An 11,818-nucleotide genomic window follows, 5' to 3' on the forward strand; every position below is an offset into this window, starting at 1 on the left:
AGCCTGGGCAAGTCTTAAAGGAAGAAGACAGAGTGCTTATTTTTTTAAATAGATAATACAGAACAAATGCTACAAAGTAGGAAGGAGTAAACAATAAAAAGTAAATCTCCCTCTCCACAAGCATCTATTCCCCTTCCTGGAAGCTCCCAGTGTTACTGGTTATATTGTGTCTTTCCAGATATATTCTATACATTCTCTACTGAACTTTGCTTTTTTCCCCTTATTGATATATCCTTCTGATTGTTCCATATCAGTATATGTAGAGGTTCCCTTATTTAAAAAATAGGTACAAGATTGTATGGATACATCATAATTTATTTAGCCAGGCTGCAACTGATAAACATTTGGATTGTTTCTGATATATCTTGCTGTTATGAACCATGCTTTCATGAATGCTCATTTTGTTTGTTGGTTTTTTAGAGACAGGGTCTCGCTCTGTCACTCAGGCTGGAGCATAGTGGCACGATCATAGCTCGCTGCAGCCTCAAACTCCTGGGTTCAAGTGATCTTCCTTCTTAGCCTCCTGAGTAGCTGGGACTACAGGCGCATGCCACTACGCCCAGCTAATTTACTAAATTATTACATTTTTATTTTTTGCAGAGACAGGGTCTCCCTATGTTGCCCAGGCTGGTCTCGAGCTCCTGGGCTCAATCCATCCCCCCTACTTTCACCTCCCAAAGAGCCGGGTTTACAGATTTGAGTCACCATGCCTGGCCAATCTCAAAGAATATGCACATTTTTATATTAATATGTATTATTAGCTCTTTCACCGCCCTGGGTTGGTACTGACTTACCCTCCCACTAGCCATGCCTGCATATATACCAGGCACGAATATACCTGTTTGCCTGAGAGCTGGCCAGCAGTATATGAGCTCAAACTTCGCTTCTGCCAATCTGATAGGCGAAAAATGGTATCCAGTAGGAAATTTAATTTGCATCTGGAGGAGGGGATTTTTTTGGAAGTGAAAGAACACCAAGTCACAAGTGTCAGCTGCTTGAGTGCCTTTGCTGGTCCAGACAGCACCTCTGAGTGAATTAGTTAAAGGTACTCCTCCTCAAGACACTTGGCTGCCATCTGCTAGAAGGCTATCGTGATAACTAAACAAATATGTAATGACTTTGAGGTGAAGAGCACCCCTGGAGTTGTACAAAACACAGCCTGCTTCTCCACAGGCGGCTGTGGAGCTACTGGCAGTCTTGATAGAACAGCAGTTTCTAGGTAGTGACCAGATTGCCTGGAATTAGTACAGTAGAAGCGGCACGTACAGGACAAGAATTCAAGATGCTTGACAGTGGAGCACAAGGGCATTAGCTTGAGGGACAGCCAGAATAAATGGAAACTTCATTATCCATGGATTATGCACTTGGAACTTAGGTCCTAGGCAACTCTGATATTAGTAATTTGGCCAGCAGGCTCATTAAGCTCTTAAGAAAAGTGGGCCTAGTTAATGAATTAACACAAGATGACATTTTACACACAGCAAAAACGAGAGCAGGCACCACTGAGTTATGCAACATCATAATTTCTCAGGCAAATGTGATCGCTGCGTCTCGCCTGCCAAAGTGAAGAGAGGTCTGAAGAGAGCCTGCTTTCGGAGACATAAGTGAGCCCATTAAGTTCCACAGGCATTTTATATCCCATGCATTTTAAAGGGCTCCCACTTGTATTCTTAAAACCTCACGTGTTTACACAGAAGTCAGCGTTTTAAAATCTCTGGACCGTTTGTTTTCTGTGTGACAGTTTACCCACTTTCCTCCTTTAAGAAATACATTTCACTGGCCAGGAGTGGTGACTCACGCCTGTAATCCCAACACTTTGGAAGGCAGAGATGGATAGATTACTTGAGCCCAGGAGTTCAAGACCAGCCTGGGCAACATAGGGAGACTCCATCTTTACAAAATATGCAAACATTAGCTAGGTTGTGTGGCACACCCTTGTAGTCCCAGCCACTGAGACGGGAAGGTGGCTCGAGCCCAGGAGGTTGAAGCTGTTGAACCAAGATCGCGCTACTGCACTCCAGCTTGGGCAACAGAGTGAGACCTTGTCTCAAAAAATACATATTAAACATTAAAAAGGAATAAAAAATTAAAAAAATACATCTCACTGGAATGGAACTCAGTCTGTTCATATCTTCTCCCCAACCCCATCCCCCAGAGGTGGCTCCCCCAGCTTTCTACCCCCAGTTGTGAGAAGTTGGTGAGGATAATGGTAAGAACAGCAACACTAAAATCTAGTGTTCATTAGTGAGGGATGATGAAAAATTCTGGAGCTGGATAGTGGTGATGGATGCACTATAACATGTGTGAACGTTAATAATGTGTATGAATGTTAAGCGCCACTGAACTGTGCACTTTAAAATGGTTACAGTGGTAAATTTTATGTTATGTCTATTTTATCATTATTATATAATTATATATTATATAATTATATAATAATAATTATTATTTTGTTGTAGTGGTGGTTGTTACAAGAAAGAACTAGCATGACTGAGGCAAACCCTTGCCAGGCACTGTGCTCAGCACTTGTGTATCTGTTATACTCTACCATCTGGATAGTCCAGGGAGACACGGATACTGTTGTTTACCCAGGACCACCACCATTTCACAGACGAGGAGGGTGAGGCTTCTAAGAGTTAAGTGACTCACTTGAGCTCAAACAGCTAGAAGCAGTGGCTCCAGGATTCCCCCAAGGCTCCTAACTCTGCAGCTCTCCCTGCTAGATAATAAAATAAAGAAGTTATTTTAGTTTAAGCCAGAATTCTGAAACATACACATACACAAGCCTCCACCCAGCTTCTAATTGTCTCACTGAGAACAGACAAAACTCCAGTAGAATCCTTGAATGACAGCTAATTGTCTCCAGAAAGAATCCAAAATTGCCTCCCTCCCTTAATTGTAGTGCAGCATGATTCTGTTTTTCTGCTGGGCCCCTATTTGCTTCTTTCTGTGCAATGAATCATTGAAAGAGTGACCACCAGGGACTTGGAGAATCTTTGTAGCTTTTAGTCTGTGTTTGGGTGTGGCTGGAGAGACAAATTAACACACAGAGCCGGACCTTGAAGGGGAAGGTCATCATTTGTCTCAGATTGAGATCATTTGGGGAATCAGAAAATGTTTATATCAGAAAAGAAGAGAAGTCAATGTGTTTCGCAGCTTTGTGGTTTTTTGAAGGAGAAACATCTAGATTCTAGTCCTGTTCCTCTGCCTCCTTCTTAGGTGATGTTAGACAAAATAATTCACCTCTCTGAGTCAATTTGCTTATCTGAAAAATAGCAATAACAACAGCACTCTTTTTACTAGGGCATGTGAATAAACAGATTTTTTTCCCATTGAGTGGCGGGTGTTTATTGAGTGCCTACTATATGCCAGGCACCATCCTACTCTCTGGGGATACAGCAGTGAACAAAACAGATGCACAGCTAGTGATGAGGGATGGAGTAAAGCCCTTAGCCGATGCCAGGACAGAGGACATGAGTCACCTGTAGTCGCTGCCGCTGCTGCTATTTCATGGCTACATTTTGACCCCTGTGGACCCACTGAAACCTCCTCACTGCCTCACAGGCGGAACAAGGACAGGGTCGTGGCCACCAAGTTTACTCACTTGAGCTGCATTTAGATTATTCTTCCAGCTAGGCGATGACAGTAGGTAGTGGCAGCTCTCTGTAAAGATGAGGGGTCCCCAGCTCGGACCCCTGGTTTCCTCCGCCTGCCTGGACCTTACAGTGGTGGCCAGGTGTGTCCTGCTGACTGGGAAGCTCCTTACCTGAGTGCTTGAAGTATGGCTCCTTAGCATGTGTGGAGAGAAGGCTATTATGATAGCAACCTGCAGGGGTGGGATGTGTACCAGACCTTCACCCTGGAACTCCCGAGGAAGTGCCTGCAGATTGCCTGGCAGGTCTTATTCAGGTGATGTAGAGCAGAAGGCTGGGGCCAGGTTCTGAAGTCAGACCCCTGGACTCAACTCACGCACAGCTCCTTACCTCCAAACTGTGTGGCCTTGGTCAGGGGAACTGACTTCTCTGAGCTTCATTTTCTTCATCTTAAAAAAAAAAGGAGAATCACACCACCTACCCCATGGAGTTGTTATGAGGCAGGGAGATGTGATATAAAGCATGTACTTGGCCAGGCACAGTGGCTCACGCCTGTAATCCCAGCACTTTGGGAGGCCGAGGCAGTTGGATCACTTGAGGTCAAGAGTTCGAGACCAGCCTGGCCAACATGGTTGAAACCCCATCTCTAAAACACTAAAAGTAGCTGAGCATGGTGGCACACACCTGTAGTCCCAGCTACTTGGGAGGCTGAGGTGAGAGAATTGCTTGAACCCAGGAGGCGGAGGTTGAGTGCACCGAGATTGTGCCACTGCACTCCAGCCTGGGTGACAGAGCGAGACCCTGTCTCAAATAAGTAAATAAATAAATAAATAATGAATCATGTACTTGTATGTACCGAACACATGCACTTACAGAGCATAACGTATAGCTATGTTCAGTGGCCTGAGGAGTATTGACTCATTTCAGGCTCACAGAAGCCCCAAGAACTGGGCACTATTACATCTCCATTTTGCAGCCCAGAGAGGGTAACACTTCCAAAGGGCACAGAGCAAGCAAGTTTTGAGGGGCTGGGATTTGAGCCCAGGAGTTCCTGCTGTTAGCCTGGGCTGTGCTGGCTCTCCATCCCAAAAGCTCCATGTGAAGCCTGGCTTGAAATAAATGATTTGCAGGTATGAGGACCCCAGAGGTACTACCTGTGTTCCTGAGGTGTGTTATACATTTCTACTAAAGAACGGATTTCTGCTACAAGAACTCTCACTCCTGTTCCCTGGATAGCATATGATACTTTTTAAAACAACTTAATTGAGATATTATTTGCAGTACTTAAAATTTGCCCATTTTAAGTTTACAGTTCAGTGATTTTGCAGGGGGGAAATTTACCAATTTGTGCAACCATCACCATAAACCAGTTTCGGGACATTCCCGTCACCCCAACAAGATTCCTCATACCCATTGACTGTTAATCCCCATTCTCTTTCCCACTCCAGGCAACCACTAATCTACTTTCTGCCTCTGTAAAATTGCCTTTCCTGGAAATTTTGTATATACAGAATCTTACAATATGTGATCTTTTGTGTCTGGCTTAGTTCACTGCATCATGTTTTTGAGGTCCATCCATGCAGTAGCATGTATCAGTATTTATTAACTTTTTATGGCTGAATAATATTCCTTTGGGTGGATGTACCACATTTTGTTTATCTGTTCATCGGTTGGTGGACATTTGGGCGGTTTCCACTTTTTGGCTATTGTGAATAGGGCTACTGTGAACATTCGCATGCAAGTTCTGGGGCTGATGTTGAAACACAAAGATTAGCCAAACTGGTAACCTTCTCTCTTTTCTCTCCTCTCTTGGGTTTCTCAGAACCCGGCAGCGGGCAGGTGTTTGTGACTTCAGAGAACCAGCTTGTGTATTACCCCAGCATCACCTATGCCATCATCGGCAGCTCCGTCATTTTTGTGCTGGTGGTGGCCCTGCTGGCACTGGTCTTGCACCACCAGCGGAAGCGGAACAACCTCATGACGCTGCCCGTGCACCGGCTGCAGCACCCTGTGCTGCTGTCCCACCTGGTGGTCCTGGACCACCCCCACCACTGCAACGTCACCTACAACGTCAATAATGGCATCCAGTATGTGGCCAGCCAGGCGGAGCAGAATGCGTCGGAAGTAGGCTCCCCACCCTCCTACTCCGAGGCCTTGCTGGACCAGAGGTGTGTGCTGGATGGAAGAGATTGAGGCAGGAGAGGTCATCCATTGCGGGGAGGGGAATAGGTGCACACACTGAGGTTCCTAGGTCTTGCCAAGAGCCTGGCTTCAGCTGCTATAGGCAGTGGCAGCATCTGACATTTGCCAAGTCCTTGCAAAATTCTCTACATGTATCACCTCATTTAATCCTCTTAGCGCCTCGCTGAGGAAGGAAACTGATAGGAATGTTCCAAAACTGGATTATGGTGATAGTTGCACAAATCAGGAAATTTCCAAATTCTACAGATGAGGAAATTGAGGCTCTGGGATGTTAAATGACTTGTCTGAGGAACATACAGTTAGGATCCTGGCCTGCTCCTCCTGGGAATGTCACGCTGGTCCATGTTCTGGCCACAGACTAGCTCTGAGCCTCACCTGCTACTGCAGAGCAGTGCCCAGTACATGTGAGAGGTTTGGTTAATATCTGTCAAATGAATGGATGAATGAAGAAGTGAATGAATGAGAGAATCAGTGAGTTCCTTAACTTTGCTTGGCTTCATCTATAAAATAAAGGAGGTGGAAAGGAGCACTTTCAAGCTTTTTTAAGCAGTACCACATTGCAAATGGAATTGTACAAGAACCCCCAGTATGTATAAAGCCAGGAAGCAGAGTTCTGTAGTTGAAGCAAGTAGTGGGCCCGTTTCCTGATCAGCATCCCTCTTCCTCAAGCTCTGCCGTGTATGGCATTAGACATTTTGCAGGCCGTGTTCTGATGGTGACTGGGCTCTTCCTTGGACCCTCTTCCATGGCAGCTCTTAGATTATTTAATCTTCATTTTCCTTCCTCATAGAAGGTTAATAAAGTTTCAGAGGTCAGGGGAGAGGATGGCATTTAAGGATCTCTTTGCAAATAAATGTAAGAATTCAGGACCTTCCTCACCTAATAAAGTTCCCACTCATAACCTCTTCATTTGGACCATCCAGCATAGGGTAAGGTTAAAATTGCTGAATCTGGAAACAGAATGCGTGGGTTCAAATCCCAGCATTGCTGTTTACCAGTTATTTCTGATCCTGGGCCAGACATTGAATGTCCCTGTGCCTCAGTTTCCTCACCAGAGCAACAGGCATGAAAGTAATGCCCACCTCCCAGAATTCTTGTGAGCATTAAATAAGGTAAGGAATGTAAGGGGCATGGCAAAGTGCCTGGCTCGTGAGAAGCCTTCAGTAAATGAGAGCTAGAAAATAAAATGTCTTTTCTGTTAAATTCATTCCTTTTAAGCCCCTTCTGCCGATACAGACCGAGGTGTTGAGAGGATGTCCTGTCACCCCAGTTCGTAGCCAGGAAGAGTTGGCTTTCAATAGAAATGCCAATTCCATGTTCCCATCAGAGGCCCAGTCAAGATACCAGCCCAGGCTCTTGGCCACAGGGCTTTTGGCTGATGGAGCAGAGTGGCAATGCCAAACCACCCAGGTTGAGCCGAGGGACTTGGTGGGCGACCTCATTCTGGTTCTACCCAGAGGATGTGGTTTTGGCACCGTCCGGTCAACACGAACCAGCCAGAACACACTGGCCTTTTCTGTTCCGATGTCGTTCCTGGTCCTTGAATTAACTGTCTTTGTACTTGGAGGGAAAAATCTCATTTTGCACTGGAAACACTGTCTCAGAAATGGGCTGAAGTTGGCTTATCTTGGCCCTAATGTGTTCTCTTCTCTTCCTGTCTCCATTGCCCCTGCCCGCCTGCTGTCCCCATCACAGGCCTGCGTGGTATGACCTTCCTCCACCGCCCTACTCTTCTGACACGGAATCTCTGAACCAAGCTGACCTGCCCCCCTACCGCTCCCGGTCCGGGAGTGCCAACAGTGCCAGCTCCCAGGCAGCCAGCAGCCTCCTGAGCGTGGAAGACACCAGCCACAGCCCGGGGCAGCCTGGCCCCCAGGAGGGCACTGCTGAGCCCAGGGACTCTGAGCCCAGCCAGGGCACTGAAGAAGTATAAGTCCCAGTTATTCCAAAGTCCATATGGGTTAATCTGCTCTGACTTGTTGCCATTCTAACAATTTGTGCTCATGGGAAGCTCTTTAAGCACCTGTAAGGGTGTCTCAAGTTACAGTTTGGGATATTAACTATCTCTGCATTCCCCTCCTCCCCCAGACTTCAGAGATGTTTTTCTGGCGTCTCAGTTGACATGATCTGTTGTGCATCTTTTCTGTCAGGTCACTCTTCCCTTGGGACCCGAGATCACACCCTCATTTTTCACATTATTCTGTTTCTGTTGGAGAGACAGCATATAAAACAGTATTGAAATAGGCTGGGAGAGAGCAATGTTTCTGTGCTATATTGGATGCTCAGAAGTGCAGGAGACGCTGGACCCAATTCTCTCTGCTGGGTAGTTACCTTATAGCATTTGGGGATTTGGGTTAGATGATCTAACCAGGAGGCCATCACTGGATGGTCACCCCCCCAAAAAAAATTCCATTTGAGCATCAAAACCTGCTTTGCACAATCCTATATGATGCCCCCAGTACAGCAGAGTCAGTGGCCAAAGAAAACTTTGGACGTGAGTAACACCCTTCAGCAGTCGCAACGTTATTTTGGTTTTGTGAAGGACTCTGAAACCATCTGCCCTGTATAAATTCTGGCTTTAGAAATTTGCCCAAGAATGCTCATTCTGAGAGCTTTCCTCAGCAGCGTATATCATCAGCCTCATCCTAAAATAGGCAGGGAGCCCCTCCCATGAGTTTATCCAAGTTCTCAGCTCCTAAAATGCAGGCTGCCAAGACCCTACACCTGCCCTGGCTCTACAGCCACTTACCTGGTTTCTGGACTGTCACCCTCCCAGCTGACCTGCCCGTAGCCAAGGAATGAGGACCTAACTTGAGTTGGCCCAAAGTCTGACCTGGCTCTATGTCCCTGTGGCCCACACCCAGCCTGTCTTGCTCATTCATGCAGCCTCAACACTGGCCTCCAAAGTTCCCTTAACACTTGCAAAGTCCTTTTTACCTGTGCGTTTGGACTTGAGGACACTGGTTTCTATCACAGGTGAGAGCCATGTTCAATACCTCCAGCAAGCTCTCCTGGCTCCCTGCACTGTGCACGCTCCTCTTCCCAAGGTCCCAATACCAGCACCTCTAGTTAGAGTTAGGGTCAGGGTCAGGCCTCTCCCAACATCCCAGTAGTTTCTCCTCTGAGACACATGGGCAAGAGACAATTTGGAGTCAAGATTTTCCATTTGGATCTATTTTAAATCTTTTAGAAATGCATTTGAAACAGTGTGTTTGTTTTTTCCCTTCTAGTTAAGGGACTATTTATATGTGTATAGGAAAGCTGTCTCTTTTTTTGTTTTTCCTTTAACAAGGTCCAAAGAAAGATGCAAAAGGAGATCACACCCTTGCCCCGCTGAGCCCCGTGATAACAAGTCACTCCAGACTAACCTGTGTGCCAGACATTTGTGCATTGTTGCACTTTGAGGTTATTATTTATCAAGTTCTTGAAGGAAGCAGAAAGAGGGACTCCTCTCTCCCTCCGTGTATAGTCTCTATGTTTGTGCTAGTTTTTCTTTTTTTTCTCTGTGTCCAGTCAGCCACAGGGCCCGCCTCCCTGCAGGAATAAGGGGTAAAACGTTAGGTGTTGTTTGGCAAGAAACCACACTGACTGATGAGGGGTAAAATGGAACCAGGTAGAGCCACTCCGGGCAGCTGTCACCCATTCAGAACTTCTTTCCGCAGCTGAAGAAATGTTCAGTAACCTGTTTGACGCTAATTAAAACAGAGCCTGCAGGAAGTGGGGCTAAAGTGGCATTCAGTGATCCTGTTCTGTAGACTTTTCTTTCTTTTTTTAACCAAATCCAAAGGATGTTACAGAAAAGCTAGCCACTGGTATTTTGTTTTGTTTAAAAAAAGAAAGAAAGAAAGAAAGAAAAACGGAAAGGAACCTAGCTGCCTGTATCTTTCATTTTTAAAATAGCACTTGAGTTATTTTCTGAGTAATCCAATAAAGAACTTTTGATGACAGCCAGAATGTGTTAGAACTCTGGCTGAACATTTCATCTCCTGTGAGTCAGAAGGGCTTTATTTCTCCCTTTGATGGGGCCCCTTCTTCTTTCTGGTGCTCTGGAAGTTGTTTAGAGGAAAGAATTCTAATTTTAATTAATTGCGCAGTGAGTTAATCTCACTCGCTTTTCTGCTTCCAGGCATCTTAGGAAAAACAAATGGTTTTAGTAGATAAGGGATGCCTACTAATGTTTTTTTAAAACAAACAGGGACATTTTTATTATAGATTTGATTTTTTTAATGAATGTTTTTAAAAATATATAAATAGGACACCAAAGCGGCAGGGTTTTTTTGGGGGGGGAGGGGGTTTGTTTTCCAACTCAAGATGGCACATTAGTGGCCAGCAATATTTTTTAACTCATTCCAACCAGGAAGCTTTTTTATACATTGCCTAAATCTACGCCAACCAGAAAATAGTCTCATCTCTTTTTTTCTCAAATGAGATCAGTGTTTTATTTTAGCATTAAATTAGTTACACTGTGATGACTGGCCTATTACCTGACTCAGCTCCCTCTACCTTGAAATTGACATTTTTAAAAAATGCAACTAAGTGGTTAATAGTGTGTGATGCTCAAAGTTAATGTAAACTGGAAAGGTTGTGTGTCGTTGCTTTTTGTGTTTTGGTTAGGCTTGGTTTTGTTTTTTAATTTTTATACTTTCTAATAAATTTGCAGTTTCATTCTTTCTGTTTGTGCAAATGGTCCTTGACCCACTCATTTCCCTTATAGCAATATAAACAGTGGACAGTCACTTCTCTCATAGCTTTTGCAATGAATTTATGCCATAATAAAATGAGAAAAAGGAAGAATATGTTGGTGGGACCTCAAAATGTGATGGATGCTTCAGGATTCTGCAGCTGATATGATTGGAATACAGAGGCAAAGTTGTGGACACCAGTTAATGTAATGGGCCCTGGGAAATCATATTGGAAGATGGGTGTTTCTGCCTTTGCTACAGCATTGTTCAAGGGAAAAGGACAAGTGGCTGTGATAACTGTAACAGATTCTGACCACATATTCAGGAGCACACTATAGCTCTTGCATAGGTGGGCTAGTAATTAGTTTCAAAACACAAATGGCTCAGATTGTCCCCATCAATGATGGGAACATCTTTATGCTTTTTTAAGTCTAGTTTTGGAGCCACATGTTGGCCAATGCAGCAGGGACATCTGCCTGGGAAGGAAGTTAGGATGCCCCATAGGTCACCAGCACCACCATCATGAACAGGGACAGTAACTCCAGCCCTGGCCGAAATGAAATCCACATGGAAATCCAAATGCAAGACCCACAGTACCAAGATTTGGATCATGTATTGATCCCAGATTCCTCAAATGAAGACTGGGCTGTCAGGCATGTGTATCCCAAATATATGCTATGTCATGCCCTGCCCCAAGTGATGTAGAGTAGACTTTCCCAAGCCCCAAAGATTTGTCAAGTTACTCATTTCATCATCCCTCGAGGTACCTTATGAATACCTTTTTTTTTCTTTTTTTTGAGATGAAGTCTCGCTCTGTCGCCCAGGCTGGAGTGCAGTGGCTTGATCTCGGCTCACTGCAAGCTCCACCTCCCGGGTTCATGCCATTCTTCTGCCTCAGCTTCCCGAGTAGCTGGGACTACAGGCACCCACCACCACGCCCGGCTAATTTTTTTTTTTTTGCATTTTTAGTAGAGGCAGGATTTCACCGTGTTAGCCAGGATGGTCTTGACCTGACCTCGTGATCCGCCCACCTCGGCCTCCCAAAGTGCTGGGATTACAGGCGTGAGCTGCCACGCCCAGCCATGAATACCATTTTTATGGATGCCAAGATGAGCATTTTTTATGGATGCTAGTGCTTTGCAATGATTGTAAAATACTCAGCTAGAGCAGGGGTTGATAAACTTTCTCTAAAGGGCCAGACAATAAATATTTTTGGCTTGTGGCCGTGTGGTTTCTGTAGCAACTGCAAAAGCAGCCATAGACAATACAAAATTGAATGGATGTGGCTGTGTTCCAAGAAAACTATTTACAAAAACAGGCTACTGGTGGGATTTGACCTGTGGG

General features: G+C 45.1%; 1 protein-coding gene across 3 annotated transcripts in view; it reads left to right on the forward strand.

Moving 5' to 3' along the window:
* The window catches only part of LDLRAD3 (low density lipoprotein receptor class A domain containing 3), a 287,200-nt gene extending 276,736 nt beyond the window's left edge, over nt 1-10,464 (forward strand). For all 3 annotated transcript variants that reach the window (XM_034932403.3, XM_034932404.4, XM_055094282.2), the window contains 2 exons: nt 5,413-5,758; nt 7,488-10,464. In XM_034932403.3, the coding sequence (XP_034788294.2) occupies nt 5,413-5,758; nt 7,488-7,725 (584 nt within the window). In that variant the 3' untranslated portion in view covers nt 7,726-10,464. The remainder of the gene's footprint in view (nt 1-5,412; nt 5,759-7,487) is intronic.
* The last annotated feature ends 1,354 nt before the right edge of the window (nt 10,465-11,818 follow it).

The sequence above is a fragment of the Pan paniscus genome, chromosome 9 (assembly GCF_029289425.2).
Source record: "Pan paniscus chromosome 9, NHGRI_mPanPan1-v2.0_pri, whole genome shotgun sequence".
Classification (NCBI taxonomy): domain Eukaryota; kingdom Metazoa; phylum Chordata; class Mammalia; order Primates; family Hominidae; genus Pan; species Pan paniscus.